Source organism: Rousettus aegyptiacus, unplaced genomic scaffold, assembly GCF_014176215.1.
Source record: "Rousettus aegyptiacus isolate mRouAeg1 unplaced genomic scaffold, mRouAeg1.p scaffold_m13_p_10, whole genome shotgun sequence".
In the NCBI taxonomy this organism is placed as follows: Eukaryota; Metazoa; Chordata; class Mammalia; order Chiroptera; family Pteropodidae; genus Rousettus; species Rousettus aegyptiacus.
In genome coordinates, this window is record NW_023416285.1 from 49,340,275 (window position 1) to 49,357,842 (window position 17,568).

General features: G+C 34.7%; 1 protein-coding gene across 7 annotated transcripts in view; it reads left to right on the forward strand.

The window, feature by feature from the left end:
• Window positions 1-17,568, forward strand: part of CCDC158 (coiled-coil domain containing 158) — a 67,390-nt gene that overhangs the window by 44,973 nt on the left and 4,849 nt on the right. For 6 of the 7 annotated variants that reach the window (XM_016156050.2, XM_036227827.1, XM_036227828.1 and 3 more), the window contains 3 exons: window positions 11,645-11,805; window positions 13,229-13,288; window positions 16,921-16,988. In XM_016156050.2, the coding sequence (XP_016011536.1) occupies window positions 11,645-11,805; window positions 13,229-13,288; window positions 16,921-16,988 (289 nt within the window). Of the gene's footprint in view, window positions 1-11,644; window positions 11,806-13,228; window positions 13,289-15,517; window positions 15,614-16,920; window positions 16,989-17,568 lie in introns of all 7 variants that reach the window. The other variant, XR_004953098.1, reaches the window with a different exon arrangement.

A 17,568-nucleotide genomic window follows, 5' to 3' on the forward strand; every position in this document is an offset into this window, starting at 1 on the left:
CTTAAGTTGTGTGCACTGAAAAAAATTATCACACAACAAATAATAGAACGTTCTGTCAAACAATAGAACAATATTAGAAGTTAGGCATAATTCTCTCTGGAGTCTATACTTGGAGGTAGGCAGAGGAAGTGCAAGAGACTGCTGCTTTTTGGTTTAAGTGTTGTAACATCATTTTACCTTTAAAACTGTGTGCATGTTACATTGATTAAACAATAATTTAAATTCTCCTCCCCAAATATCCCCAAACCAAACAACAAACAACAATAAGAATGAACATTTGACCAAGAGTCAGTGGTACCCAAGATGTGTCTCTCATTACTTTGTGTGACCTTGGAAAGCCAGTTAACTATATCGTGCCCTGCTCTTGTCATCCCTAATGAAGAGTCTGGACTAGATGATCTACAGTGTCATCTAGAAAGATCAATTCTGAAATTCCGTATCTTTTTATTGTCCTAAAACCAGCATGGCAGATTTTGCCTACCTGCTTAATATATAGACTACTTAAATATAGACTCTCATCCATCACTGAAAAAATACCAGTGACAAGTCTATTAAATTGAAAATTTTAAAAATAATTCTAAAAGGAGAAATGAACTATATTTTCTATATAGACTATCAAGCATGCTTTGTACAATTAATTTCTTCTCATGTTTAGTATGTAATTTTACATAAAGTAACATACATCCTTTGTTTTGTTCATTGATATGTATATTCCAAGTACCTAGAACAGTATCTAACATATAGTAGGTATTTAATACATATTCATCGAATAGGTAAATGAATTCATTGTAGAACATTGTGTTCAGGTTTCCATTGTTTTTACTGAGAAATCAGTTTTAAGTCTTATTGTTACTCTTTCAGAGGTAATTTTTTTCTCTGATCACTTTTAAAATTTTCTTTGTTTTGGTTTATAGTAGTTTGCCTCAGTGCAGTCTTCTTTGTATTTATCTTTCTTGGGCTTCACTGAGCCTCCTGGATGTGTGGATTGATTTGTTTAATTGATTTTAGAAAATTTTCATCCATTCTCAATTATTTTTTCTGCGTCATTCTCTTTTTTCCTTCTGGGACTGGTACTGTTAAGTAACATTACTTTTTAAATTGGTGTATGGTAACTTTGCTATCTGAATCCCCTAAGAGCCTACGACCGTTGCTTCTCTTGGTTTTTGGTCATGTCATTGTCTGGTCTCTTTGCTTTCTTCTTCTTTTTTTTTTTTTAATGCTTCCTTTCCCCCTCACATGCACAGCCTCCTCCATTATCAACATCACTCACTGAAATGGTACATTTGTTACCGACAATGGACCTACATTAACACATCATAATCACTCTTGGTATTATACATTCTGTGGGTTTGAACTGGAGTTCACTCTTGGTATTATACATTCTGTGGGTTTGAACTAATATATAATGACATATGTTCATTATTATAATATTATACAAAGTATTTTCACTGCCCTATAAATCCTCTATGCTCTTCCTATTCATCCCTCCCACCCACTTCCAACACCTGCTAACCACTAATCTTTTTATTGTCTCCATAGTTTTGCCTTTTCCAGAATGTCATTAGTTGGAATCAAACAGAATGTAGCCTTTTCAGATTGGCTTCCTTCACTTAGCAATATACATTTAAGGTTCCTCTATGTCTTTTCATGGCTCGATAACTCATTTCTTTTTAGTGCTGAATAATAATACTCCATTGGCTGGATGAATGAGTTTGTTTATCCATTCACCTACTAAAGGATGGTTTGATTGCTTCCAAGTTTTGATAATTATCAGTAAAGCTATTATAAATATTCATGTTCACATTCTTGTATGGATATGTTTTCTACTCTGTTGGATAAATACACAGGAACATGATTGCTGGATCATATGGTTGGAGTATATTTAGTTTTTTAAGAAACTGCAAACTGTTTTGCAAAGTTGTACCATTTTTACATTCCCACCAGCAGGGAATCAGAGTTCCTGTTACTTTACATTGTTGTGAGCTTTTGATGATATCACTATTCTAGATTTTTGCCATTCTGAAAAGAGCATGATAGTATCTCATTGTTGTTTTAATTTGCATTTCCTGATAACATATGCTATGAAACATCTTGTCATATGCTTATTTACTATTTGTATACTTTCTTTTGGCGAGGTGTCTGTTAAAGTCTTTGTCCCATTTTTTAATTGTTTGCTTCCTTTTTAAATATGAAAAATTCCAGAGGTAATTTGGGGTTCTAGATGATATAGTTTTTTCTTTATAGAAAATTTACATTTGCTACTGTCTGATAGCTAAGTTAAGGGAACTAAAAACCCCACATAACCTAAATTCACTTGGGGATTTAGATGTTTCCAGCTCATAGCCTGAGGTTTACCAGTTATCTTCTACCTCTTTATTAAAGTTCCAGTTTTTATTCTCCTGGCTCCTTGATTCTGCTGAAAACTCTTCTTCCCTTCTTAGCCTCTCAGGTGATGCTTTTAGAATTGGCAAATGCTTCTAGAGAAAATGGTCCCAAATGCCATTCCTCTCTGGATTTTCTTTTGTTTCACATTTTGGCCCCATAATTCTTTACAGTCTTGGTAGTTCTCTAATGTTGTCAGCAGACTTAAAGAATATATTTTGTGTATTTTTCTATTAGATTCTGAATAGAAGTGTTCATTTACCTTTACTGGAAAAAGGACTCTTGTTCTTTTATTCCTTGCTCATATAATTTGAGATATTATCTATAAACTTCTGCTATAGAATATAAACTTTTAGTTCTCTTTTAACTTCACACACACCCATGCACACATATACACATTTCTTTGCTCTGTATAACCCCCCTATGTAACCATGTCAGGAATTTTGGTTAAGCCACATTAAGTGTTCAAATTATTATAACTATGTAAATATTGTTTTCTAGCTGAACAGTACAATGAACTGTGATTATTTTTTCTTTTTGTCCTTAGAGTTAATAATTCTTTTGTTTTACTTTGTTTAGTTTTTTAGATATCTAGAATTATCCCTTAAAATTTCTCTGAAAAAAAATTCTATAAACTTCTTTTAGTATGAGCAAAGTAATTAGATATTTTATCGGTTTATTTATTTGTTTATATATTCATATATATCTGTGTCTTTTAGAACCTTCCATATTCCTGTTCTCGTCTGGATTGGTTGTTCTCTAGGATTGCTATGTGGTCATCTTCCAAGATTTTCTTGGAAATCTGAGGAATTTCCTTCCTGTTTTTTTTTGTTGTTGTTGTTGTTGTCATTTTTTAGGTTTAATTTACTTCTTGATTTTTCTTTCTTTTGAGGGTATAATGCAGTGATTTCCTGTGAAAGGGTGCATTTCATTCTTTAAGTATTTTAAAACCTTGTATGTCTGGAAATACCCTTATTCTTCACTTACATATAATTAGTGGTCAAAATTTTGTTGCAATGGTGCCATTTTGATTCCAGATCCTTTGTATATGAACCGTTTTTTGTTTCTTAACTCTTAAGGTTTTTTCTTTATTCCTGATATTTATTTCAGATGATCTCTTCTGGGATTTAGGGGTATTTTTCTCTTCATTGTGTTGGGTATTTAGTGGGTCCTTATTGTTTGATCATTTCCTTCCTTCATTTTCTCAGTTCTCTATCTAGAATTTCTATTAGTCACCTATTAGACCTCCTGGATTGATTCTCTAATCTTCTTTAATTTTGAATTCCATTTTCCATTTCCTCATCTTTTTTTCCCACCTTTCAAGAAATTTCCTCAATTCTATCTTCCAAACATCTATTGAATTTTTTTTCTGATATATTTTTTATATATATATAGTTCTTTATCTTCTCTTTATACGGTTTCATGTTATTTCATGGATGCGATTCTGTCTCATTTCTGTTTAAGAGTATTAACTTCAGTCTTTCAATAATTCCTTCTGTCACTTGAACTATTGATGTTTCTTCAAATTCATTTTTTTCTGTTTGTTTTGATGTCTGTCTGTCATGTTAGAGACTTTCCTTCAATGTTTAGTGATCATTGGCTGTCCATTCATGTTTAAGATTGAGGGCCTAAAAGCGGATTGTAAAGTTGACGGAATTTGTCAGCTGATAAGTGGTATTAAGTATTACTTTTTTATTGAGGACCTAAAAATTATCTATAGGTTTATTTTCTTGGTCCTATCAATTCCCCCAAAGAGGGATTCTCATACTACTGACTTGTAGATACAGTCCATCTGCCAGTGTACTGAGAGGTGAGTGGGGCAGGGAGTCTGGGGTATCTTTCTCTTCAGTCTCACTGAATACTCATACTTTTCAGTTTGTAGCCTTACTCCTGCTATGCCAGGTATCCATTTGGAGCCTGAAGTCCTTTGGTTCAACCTTACCCAGAGATTAAGCCTCTAAATTCACTTAGGGGAAAAGAATGAGCAATTACTTGACTACCAGGAAAAACATTTGGGATCCTTACAGTTTCTTTCACAGACTTTTACCATTTTGTTGCCCTATCTCTTATCTTGGCCTTCAGAAATAGATGAGGTCTCCAAGTCCTCAGCCTTTCTGGAACACTGCAATGCAGAGCAGCTTGCTTCCTGTTAGCTACTTCTGTGCAGGTACTTTAGCCGTTAGCTTGCTTTGTTCTACTAAGTCAGTTATGAATTAACCATTTGCTTTCTATTTCCCAAAATGTTGTTATTTTTATTCATCTAATGTGTCCTTTCCTCTTTGTCCTTGTTAATCCCTTTAGTATCATTTTAGTGGGGCTTTAAAGCAGAAATAAATGCAAAATTTATGTTTATTACCATTTGCCCTGTTCGTTCTGCGTTTTCCCTTCATTTATCTTGTTTTATTTTAGTCTTCTCATTCCATGATTCTAATAGCTGAGATTTACTGAACAACAGCCACTGTGCAGAGTACTTTCTATAGATTATCTAATTTATTCCCAACAACAACCCACATGAGTAAATGCTGTTATTTTATCTACTGTACAGGTGAAGAAACTGAGGCTTGGGGAAGCTAAGTGACTTACAAAGAGTTCACACACCAAATTCACAGTTGTGCCAAGACTTAACCAAGACAACTTGAGTCTAGAGCCTGTATTCTTAATCATTATGCTGTAACTACTTGTCTACACTAATTGCTGAATGCTGTTTATAAAAAAATAATTTAAATAATTGATAATGCAAATAGATACTATTCCTGAACTAATACTGTATTTCATTAGGTCTTTGTGAATGAGGATTATACCATTTTAAAGGCTCAACGGCATTTGAAATTAACCAGTTGATTCCCCTGTGTTATAGACAAGAAAAGAGGAGAACCAGAAAACTTATATTATGTGATTTGGTCTAACCTCAAACACCTAGATATGTTTGTATGTATAATGTGTGTATATATAAACAGATACACACAGTAATTGGTAGCTCGACATCAAAGTGTTTCAGATTAATGATTCGGATAAAAGCTATTTTAGCATATAAAAATAGAAGATTTCCAGGAAATATAGTTTATTTCTATATCAAATTCTGTACACAAGCACTATAATATGTAGTAGCTGTGCTTGATCTTTGTCCCTAAATTACCCATGATATGGGCAAGATTTTAGTGACTCTTTATAATTTTTGTCTTTTGTCCTGCTCACTCATTCCTAATATACAGTATAAATAATATATGTACATTCTAAATATTATACTTATATTCCCTTTTTATTATAATATTCTAACTGGACCACAAGTATAAAGAGATGGATTTGGTCAGACATTCTCAAAATAGAACAGTCTAATTCAAACTGAATGAGATCAAGCTTTTATTTTTAGCTTTCACATTTATGTTCCATCTTGAGAGAATGGAGATAGGACCTGTTGAGAAGCACATATTCTCTCTAGACATCAAAATTCATAAGTTCGCCTGTAATAGACTCAAGGCTATGGGAGAGAATAGTATTTGGAGAAAATGGAGGTCCATGAGAGATGTAATTTAGGACTTATTTTGGAAACAAATCTAACATAAAATGATTTCGGAGTCAAAATATAGTAAGAAACTAATCAAATCACAAAATAAACCTTAAGTTTCATGACAATAGTATAAGCTTATATTCTTCCCTTTAAACTTAAAGCTTGTAGAAGTTTTAACTTGCAAATGTATGTCCTCTAGAAATAGCCTTAATGTGTATCTTAGGGAGTCAATGGATTGGGGCAGGACAGAAGAAGATCTGTTGATGGGCTCCAGTAACTTCAGGAAGAGCTTATGCTTTGTTATTTTTTTACCAGACAAGAGTCATATGTAAAGAATGTCTTAGAACTGCTCATTTTCTAGATATTTTCTAATTTTAACAAGTGTATTTTGCTTGTTATAAAGCAAAATATGTTCTATGTTTTGAATTAAACACTAAAGTATTAAAAATGACTCAATAAAAGTATTATAAGGTTTACAGAAATTAAAAGGAAAGATTAATAATTTTGACTAATTAAAGCTTAAATCACACAACCACCATAAACAAAATTAAAAGGAAATCGCAAAGCAGAAAAATATTTCCATTAAATAAAGGATTGATGTCTATAGTATATAGAATTTTTACATACCCAGGTAAAGATAGTATGTACTCTGAAAGTAATAAGAAAGATGTGGATACAAAATTCACAAATAAGAAATGCATATAGGCAATAAACATGAAAAATGTTCCAACTCATTTATAAAAAAAAAAATAACAAAACTACATATTAAAGCAAAAACAAACTACCCATTTTGCATTTAAAATGGTGAGATGTGATGGGGAGGGTGTGGCATGAAGGGCACTCTAATACCACCCTCTGCTGATAAACATAAATTGATATGACTTTTCATTGTTGTTTTTGCTTCCAAAGCCCACGGTTTTCTTTTTTTCTTTTTAAATTACTAGGCTATATTATTTTTTAAAGCAGTTTTAGTTTGCAAGAAAATTGAGCTGAAAGTGTGAGAGCTCCTGTAGGTTCCCTTTGCCCTGCTTCCTTCACCCCTAGTTTCCTTTATTATTAACATTTTGCATCAGTGTGGTACATTCGTTAGAACTAATGAGCCAATATGAATGTATTGTTAACTACAGTCTACAGGTTACATTGGGGTTCAGTCTTTGTGTTGTGCACTACATGGGTTTTAACAAATGTTATAATGACATGTGTCCACCATTACAGTTTCATACAGAATAGTTTCACAGCCCTAAAACTCCCCTGTGCTTCTCCTGTTCACTCCTTTCTCCTTTACTCTGAACCCCTGGCAACTAGTAACTTTTTTTACTGTTTCTATAGTTTTGCCTTTTCCAGAACATTCTCTGGTTGGAATCATATAGTATATAGTCTTTTCAGATTGGCTTCTTTCACTTAGCAATATGTTTGCAAGGTTCCTTCATGTCTTTTTATGCCTTAATAGCTTTTTTTTTTTTTTTTTGGTCACTCAATTATATTCCAAGGTATGGATGTACCACAGTTTATTTGTCCATTCACCTACCAAAATACATCTTGATTACTTCCAAGTTTTGACGATTACGAGTAAAGCTGCTATAAATATTGTGTGCAGGTTTTTGTGTGGGCATAAGCTTTCAATTTTGTTAGGTGAATACTAAAGAGCATAATTGCTGGATTGCATATTAAGAGCATGTTTAGTTTTATAAAAACTGCCAAACTGTCTTCCAAATTGGCTGTATTATTTTGCAGTCTTACTAGCAATGAATGAGTCTTCCTGCTGCTCCATATCCTTGCCAGTATTTGGTGTTGTCGCTGTTTGGATTTTAGCCATTCTAATAGGAGTAATTCATTGTTGTTTTAATTTGCAGTTCGTTAATGACATGATGTTGAGCATATTTTCATATGCTAATTTTTCATTTGTATGTCTTCTATGGTGAGATGTCTGTTTTTAAACTTTTGTCTGTTTTTAAAATTGAGTTGTTTTTTTATTGTTGAATTTTAGGAGTTTTTTTATTTTTAATATATATTTTGGATACCTATCCTTTATCAGATGCATTTTGAAAAGATTTTCTCCAAGTCTGTGACTTGTCTTTTCATTTCTCTAGCAACATCTTTTTGCATAAAAAAGTTCTGAAATTTAATATAGTCCAGCTTAATGATTTTTTCTTTCATGGATCATACTTATGGTGTCATATCTAAAAAGTCATCACTAAACCTACAATCAATTAGATCTGCTTCTATGTTATCTTCTAGGAGTTATATAGTTTTGTGTTTTACATTTAGATCCATGTTCCATTTTGAGTTAATTTTTATGAAAGATGTAAGGAAGGTCTATGTCTGGGTTCATTTTTTTTGCATGTGGTGGATGTCCACTTGTTTCACTACCATTTGTTGAAAATACTGTCCTTTTCTCCATTGAAATGCTTTTGCTCCTTTGCCAAAGATCAGCCAACTGTATTTGTAGGGGACTGTTTCTGGGCTCCTTATTTTGTTCTGTTCCATTGATGTATTTGTCTATTCTTTTACCAGGACCACATTGTCTTATTGTGGTAAGCCTTGAACTTGGGTAGTGTCAGTTCTCCAACTTCATCTCTTTTAATATTTCGTTAGCCATTCAGGTTTTTTGCCTTTCCATATAAACTTTAGAATTAATTTGTTAATATCCATAAAATTAAAAATTACTTGAATTTTGATTAGGATTGCATTGAATTCATGTATCAGGTTGAGAAGAACTGACTACTTAACAATATTGAGTCTTCTTATCCATGGATATGGAATATCTTTCCATTAATTTAGATCTTTAATTTCTTAAATCAGAATTCTGTAGTGTTACTCATGTATATCTTATACATATTTTATTAGATTTATACCTAAGTATTTTATATTTTTGGTACTAATGTGAATGGTATTACATTTTTAATTTTTTAATTGAGGTATAATTGACAACATATCAGCTTCAGGTGTACAACATAATGATTCGATATTAGTATACATTGCAAAATGATTACTACAATATCTAGTTAATATTCATCATCTTAGTTACAAAAATATTTTTTTCTTGTGATGAAAACATTTAAGATCTCTCCTCTCTTAGCAACTTTCAAATATACAATACAGTGTTAACTGTAATCATCATACTATACATTACATCCTCAATACTTATTTATGTTATAACTGGATGTTTATACCTTTTGACCCCTTTCACCCATTTCTCCTACCTTCTGCCCCTCCCTCTGACAACCACCAATCTGAATCCTATTTTAATATTTCCTCACATGGCTCACTTACACTTACTTTTATTCATGATTAAGAAACTGGTTCAGCATGTGAAGGATCAGGGTATAGTTAAGAAATCTCTGTACATTTCACTCAATGTATCCATGAACCTGAAACTGCTCTAAAAAATAAATTTATCTTAAAAATTGTTCACATCTTTATATATTTTAAATTAATGGAGTCAAATTTAGTAATTTAATGAAGTCTAATTTATGAAACTCTGAATTCATAACAATTTTCAAGAAAAATGACCATCGATAAACTGGGACGACTATATTTACCACGCATCCAGTTAGTCAGAACTCTTGACATCTACAGCTGAATGTTATATGTGGTTTGTCACTGGGGAATAGGAAGAGGAAAAGAATGAGGTTATACCAGTAGCATGGATCCTAGGAAAGTAAAGGCCAAAGAACAAAAATTTTGCAGTGTTTATTCCTTAGCAGTCAATCTGTGTAGCAAATATAACTCTACATTGGGCTAGACCTCTGTGGCAAAATAGCTTAATGATGCCGGAAGACTCTCTAGCCATGAATATTCTCCAAGTCCACTTGCTCACCAGAGCAATTTCTGACTATCATTTGATTTCCCCTCTTGAGGACCCCGTTAGGAACATTTATACTTTTCATTAATTATATGTATATTCATTGAGGAATACTATATATCTGAAAATCTTTTATACTATTCTCAAATACCTGCTAATACAGTTTAAAAATACTGGATGTCTCTTTTCTCATTAGTAAAATGTAGGGAATGGATTAATGCATCTTCAAAGAGTTCTTTACTTCTAAAGCTCTGTAGCTTTATAAAATTAGTTTAGCCCTAAACAAAGTATTGAAATTATTTTTCTTGGATGTAGTCGTAAATATTTAATCACATGGTATGATGTTCATACTACGTTGTTAAAAAAAAAATTTAAAGATAGATGTGTATAGTTTGATTCTGTGTGCATGCATACTCTAATTTTTTAAAATAATTTTTTATTTTTCAATTACAGTTGACAAATAGTAGTTTCAGGTGTACAAAGTAATTAGACATTTATATAACTTACAAATTGATCATCCTAACAAACCTAGCAGAATTGACTTTAGCAGCGTTCTGGTGCCTACCAAGTCTGTTCTTTGGGTGCGTTGATTTTGTAGGTGGTTGAGTGGTGCTCTGGTGTGGTTTGAAGCTGGCCACCAGGTGTGTTGGTTCTGGAGCCTCTTGGTGGGGGTACTCTGGTGCAAGCCAAGGTCATCCACTGCCTGTGCTGTGCCAGGACCTCTTGGTATAAGCTACACAATGATCTGCAGGGCTTTAGGTACCAAGAGGCGGCTAAGCTGCAAACTGAGGCTGGCTGCCGCTAGCGCCAAGCTTAGGGCTGCAGAGCAAGAGGTATGGGGCACACGGAGACCAGATGCTGCTTGTTTGGGGTTTGTTTCTCTTTGAGAGGTTTTAGGAAAATCCTCAGTATTAGCCAAGACAGGCCATTTATATGGAAAAGCCCTGGAAGTGGCTTGGGTGGGCCCACAAGTTGGGTGAGGCAGGGTATCAGGGAATGACCACAGCAGGGCAAACGATGTTAGCCAAACAGTGTTGATGGAGACTCAGATATGGCACCCACCTGTTTCTGCAGGCTGGGTTGGGGGAGCACTCAACAAAAGAATAATAGTTTCTGCCAGTACTTCTATGGAGGAAAGCTTCCCCTCCAGCCTTTGCCCAGAAACCAGACAATTTAGCTCCACTCTCATAAGTCCCTGGTAACTTTCAAGCTGCTGCCCCAGTGCTGGAGCTCAAAGTCCATCGGTGAGTAAATCTGTGTATGGGCTGTTAAGAGGAACACCTGGGACTTCGGTAGCCCTCAGTCTCACTCAGCCACAGACTTTGCTGGTTTTCACAGCCAGAAGTTATGAGGACTTCTTTTCCTGGCACTGGAACCCTGAGCTGGGGATCCTGGTGTGGACCTGGGATTTCTCACTCCTCAGGGGCACCTCCATGGCCAAGATATCTCTCCTGATTTTTAACTGTCACACGTGGGTGTCATACTAGCCCATTCCATGTCTTCATCTCCCCTACCAGTCTTTACATGCCTTCTTCTGTATATCCCTAGTCATAGAACTTTTGTTCAGCTAGACTTCAGGTGTTTCTCAATGATGGTTGTTCTGTAGTTTGGTAGTAATTTTGATGTGGTCATAGGAGGAGGCTAGCACAGCATTTAGCTACTGTGCCACCTTAACTGGAAGTTCTCCCATATTTTAATTTATAAATATGTGCGGCTATATGTACAAATAAGTATATACATACATTTTGAAATTAGATATGGCACTATGTTGAATGTTGATTGGTTATTACTGATTTTCCCTGTGTAGTAAGATTACACAGTAGTAATTTTTGTTTTTCTCTTTCTCCATAAGTTTTATTTACCAGTTGAATTTTTATAATAGAAAAAAGCATATAAGTCTGAAAAAAAAAAAACAAAATGTCTTTGTTTTGTAAATTATTTTAATTCAGCACTCTATGAAAGCTAACACATTGAAGGAAGATCCAACAAGAGACCTGAAACAGCTTCTCCAGGAGTTGAGAAGTGTGATCAATGAGGAGCCAGCTGTGCCTCTAGGCAAAACTGAGGAAGATGGGAGAACACCATCTCTGGGAGTCTCATATGTGGCTGTGTAAGACCGAGTATACTTCAGAATGGGAGAGCTGCTCTCAGCACTGGGTTTCCATTGAGTTATCTATATGTTACACTCTGGGAGATTGAGATTTAAATAACTTTGCAGAGTATCTGACACTACCAGCACTAATCATTCTGCAAGATTGCCACAACTTCCCTGATCAGATTTTTATCACTTCAGCAATTATGGCCTTGAACTATAGCAGACTACATTGAATATGAATGTTTTTTGTCCCTGCCTTTATAGAGTTTATGTTCGTTTGCTATAATTATACAAATCAATGGTCTCCAAACTTTTTGGCACCAAGGACTGGTGCTCCTATAAGAATCTAATGCCTGATTGATCTGAGGTGGAGCTGAGGCAGGGATGCTAGTGCTGGGGAGCGGCTGCCAATGCAGATGGAACTTTACTTGCTCCCCTGTCACTCACCTCCTGCTGCGTGGCCACGTTCCTAACATGCCACGGACTGCTACCAGTTAGTGGCCTAGGGGTTGGAGACCCCTGCTACAAATTACCTTGTCATCAAAGGTTAAGCTCAGTCTAAAGCTTTTAAGTGTCCATGGAACAAGAAACATTTCTGAGTTGATGAACTCCAGGAGCAGCCCTTTGCAAAATTTACTTGGAGGCATAAAATCTACTGTCGTGCCTTAAGGAAGAGTTAAATACACATGAGCAATTGGTTATTCTCAAAATACATGGAATCTAGAAATTGTTCTTTGATCATTATCTGAGAGTTATATTTATACAAGGATGATGGAGTAAGAGATTGCATTATTGAATCAGGCCTGAGATTAGAGATTTACCAAAAGTAAGAAGAATCTGAGATTCTAAATCTAATTAGTTGTTCTAAGAATTTTTTGTCGGGGTCCCTAACCTCAATAAAGGATTTTAAAAAACTCATTGAAAACAATCTCTTTTTATCAATAATTGAATCACTGAACTTTAAAATGAAATTATAAAAAGAGCATAAAGAAATGAAATTCATAACCCCTAAACGAAGACAACTTTTGAGAACTGACTTTAGCCACAAAGGAAAAAAGGCTAATAGTAACTTGTTATTCACTTAAGATGCAGAGGCCGTTGCTTAGAAATCTTCAATAGCTCCTCACTGTATGCTGCATTAAGTACATGGTCCTTCAGGTAGATGTTGAAGAATCTCCCTAACTTGCCACCAGCCTGCTTTACTCCTGTGTTATGCTCTAATCAAAATAGACTTCTCCTGATTCCCAAAAGGAGTTCATTTCTTTTTGTCTTCAAGCTTTTCTCTATACTATTTCCTCTACCTCAAAGAGCCAGCGCCCCTGGTCTAACTCTTTTGAATCTGTGTTCATCTAAAAATAGTGCTGAAACAATTTTGTTTTATCATTAAGTTAAAATAACGTCATTTAGTCTTTAATTTCCCCCATCCTTCTACCAACAGAAGCAATAACTCATTAAGGGACTCCACGGAAGGGAGCAAATCAAGTGACACTCTCAGCAGGTAAGAAATGATCTTACTGGCCCCTGATTTTCAAAATATCCCTTTTACTACTGTTCATTCATTAATTCAGAAGATCATTAACTGTCTATAATGTGCCACACTCTGTGCTAGGCCCTTAGAATAATATAACAGTGAACAAGGCAGACATGGGCCCTGTCCTCGAGTTGCTTACAATTGCAGGAACTGTTTACTGACTGATTACCTGGAAAAAGAAGCTTACTTTTTCTTTTCTATTTTCACTACCTATAAAAAAATAGAGATATCACAATCCTTTTTATATCATAAGGATATGAAAATGAATTTTCCTCTAAATTCTAGTTAGGCAGAGATTTATTCATTGCTGTATCTTCAGCACCATGCATAGTGCCTGCCACATAGTAGCCATTCAGTAAATTTTTGGCTAGTGAATGAATTAAGACATATTATAAATATTTTCTTACTGTCCCTGCTACTTGCTCAATATACAGTGTACTTGATTTTTTCTAAATCTATCTCTTAACCTAAAAGAAATGAGTTTTGATTTTTTTTCTCATCTGGATATGTAACACTACATTGTACCTAATATATAATAGTATTACATTATTATATATATTATATACATAATTATGTTATAATCTACAATATAATCTATAATATAATTATATACTATAACATAATATATATTATTATATATAACATAATAATGTATAATAATACCATACTAATATCTGCAGCTACCTACTACATATTTTTATTTTTCTATTTTCTGGTCGTTTTGGACTTATTTATCTAATCTAATCTGTGACATAGATTAATGTATCATAATATACATTATTATCCCCCCGTATAGGTTAGAAATGAAGACTCAAGATTGCTTAAGCAACTTGCAGGGTCATACATCTTGTAACTAATGGGTCAGATTTGAGCTCAGGTCGGGTTGGCTTCTGAGCTCAGGCTGTGACCACCTCCTGAGTTCTGCCTTCAGGTAGTAGACAGAACTATGAGGAAAGAGCCCAATCCTAGGCATGGGACACAGAGGGGCTCCTTGCTGCCCTGAGAGAATTAAAGCTTTGCTATCATTTTTCAATGTTAGAAAAATTTGGTTCCTTTACCAGTGATGTGTTTGTGAAGAAGAGAGGATGGTAAGGAAAGATGGGACGTGGCCCCTTCTTGTGTTCAGATAGGAAAAAGAGATTTTTAAGTATTTAATAGAAACTCTGAAAAGTATGACACATACTAGAAAGTTAAAAATGCATTTGAATGCTCTATGCTATGGCAAATTGGCCATTTTTTAAACACACTCAAATGAGAATATTATAATTCTGTTTTACCTGAACATTTCACTGTAATTGCAAAAACTTTTCTTTAGTCAACATCTTATAGTAATAGTAATAGTAATATTTCTTAATCTAGAAACTTCTGCAGCCATATAAACTAAATCAATATAGTCCGTATTCCCAGAACAGAATAAAAAAGAAATGAGTAACTCTGGTAGGTAGATCACTGCTTGAATTATTCCACATCTCTGAGAGCCACATCTCTCAGAAGTTTTGTGGAGAATTGACCTTTCTTACTCTGTTATGTTATCATAATTTCATGAACAACCTTATTCCCTAGGGAAGATTTCTAATTGAAGGCTTCATAATATCTAGCTCCCTTTTACCCATTTCCATATGGATGTTTCAAGAGATGAAACAATGGCCAACTAAAGAAAGATGATCGTCCCACAAAACCATTCCCCTGCATCTCACTCTTCTGTTTCACAGAATGGCACCACTGCTTCCCAGGGCACCTATGCTTAACGCCTACCATTATCTTGGATTCTTCTTTATTTCTTGTCTCATTTCTCTAGTCACCAAATCTTATTAATTCTGACTCTCAAAACAGTTCTCAAATCCATTTTCTTTGCACATCCCCTCAAACTACCAATAAAATTTCCTGTGGTGGCTGTAACAAAATTAGTGGTTTAAAACAACACAAATTTATCTCTCTCAACAGTTCTGGAGTCCTGACATTCTAAATCAGTTTCATTAAGCTGAAGTCAGGATGTTGTCAGTGCCACACTCCCTCCAGAAGCTCATAGAGTTAATCCATTTCCGTTTTCTAGTTTCTAGAGCTTCCTTCCTTGCATTTTGACTTGTGGCTCCTTAGTCCATCTTCACAGCTCACAGCATAGCATCCTCAAATCTCTCTCTGCTGAGATTGTCATATCATCTCTTCTATGTGAAATCTCCTCCACTTCCATCTTAGAGAGACACTCGTGATGGTATTTGGGGACCATTCAGATCAGCCAGGATAGTCTCCCCATCTCGTGATCCATCTGCAAAGCCTCTCTTGCCATATAAGGTAATGTTCTTGGCATTCAGATATCGATATATTTGGGAGCCATTATTCAGCCTACCACACTGCTTTAGGCCTTTTACCTTTCTTATGCACTATTGTGGTGGCCTCTACAGTGTTTTGTGTGGAGATTTTTAAATCTCTGATCTCTCGCATGTCCTAGTCACTTCTATGCATCAATTTCAAATTGATCTGCCTAAAGCACACCTCAGACTATATCTGCTCCCAGCCCCAAAACCTTCAAAGGTTCCCCATTGTTTACTGTAGCAAGAACAAACTTTTCACCCAGTTAATTAAGACTATCCACAAAATAGCCACAACCATTTTTCCCAGGGCTTTTCTTTTAATATAGCTATTCTCAAACTTTTTGGTTTGGAACGCTTTGCATTCACAAATATCATCGAGGATTCCAAAGAGCTTGTTTATAGGCGTCATTTCTATTGCTATTTTAAGTATTGGAAAATAAAATTTAATTTTAGGCATTTTTAAAATTTAAAACGTTTTGATATTTACTCATTTAAAAATAAAGTGCATTACATATTACCACAATAGCACATTTTATTTTGAAAAATAGCTGTAATTTTCAAACAAAAAATTATTGAAAAGGGCTTGTTTTGCAATTTAATGCATGGCTTAATAAAATAGATTCTCATATCTGCTTCTGCATTTAATCTGTTGTGATATCATATATGATGGAACCTCTGGAAGACTCCACTATATACTTGTGAGAGACTGAGAATTAAAAAGCAAATAATATTTTAGTATCGTTATAAAAATTGTGTTGACCTCACAGTCCCCCTCCAAGGGAACCACCTTGAAAACTACTGACATAATTGTCCCATATCGGTATCCAACCCACTGAGCTATATGGTTTATTTTAACTTATCGATTTAAATAAGTCTGATAGTTTTATAAAGTGATACTACTATTGCTGAGAGAGGTTTCTTTTATTTTTTGTCTTGCTTTTTTTTCAATTTTAATTAAGTAATTAAGATTGCATCTCTTAGAATCCATGAGAGAAATATTTGGGTTTTATACCTATTATTACACAAAAATGAATTTTCTAACAAAGATTTTACATTCTTACATTTTCATTATGCAAAATGTTCATGGGCACTGAATGCATAAAGATAATGCAGTTTTGAATCTTCCTCATAGGTATTTTAGGACTTCTGTAGTTTAGAGTTAGGACCGCCATCTTGAATTTGTATTTTAAGCCATCTCTTTGGCTTGCATTAGCTTACTTCTGTCCATAAAAGTTAGTGCCATGTTTGTGAAATGGAATGTTTGCATGGCCGTTCTTGTGCTTCCAGAGAGCCAGCCACGTTACACACAGGAGACTTAGAAGATCCGTCTAGTTGCTTCACATTCCCATCTACAGGTGAGTTTTCAATGAAAACACAGAAACGAGGCCTCCTTAACACCCTTCAGGGATTCCTGATTTCCATGAGAGTGAAAGCTAACATAGTTGCAGCAGCCTATAAGTCCCCATTGACCCTCTGGTCTTGTTTCCTAACTGGGCCACCTTTCTTCACTTAGCGTCAACCACCCTTAGATTGTTCCTTGAACATTCCAGGCAGCGCCATATCAGGGCATTACACCCACTGTTCCCTCCACATTGCTAATCCCTTCACCTCATTTAAAGCCTGTGCTTAGGTGTCACTTTCCTGGTGAGACTTACTCTCACACCGTTACTTAAAAACAGTAACTCTTCCGCACTCCCAGTTTCCCTTACCATTTTCCTTTTATTTTCCCCTAATTATATTTACCTTTTAATATACTATGTAACTTATTAATTTGTATTTTTCATTGTGTATCAGCTCCTAATAGACAGAATGCAAAAAGGCAGATGTCTTTAAGTGTTTGGTTCTCTGATATATCCCAGGTACTTACAGCCTTCCTGATATAGAGCAGGTGCTCAATAAATATATGCAGAATGGGTGAGAGGAAAAGAAAAAGAA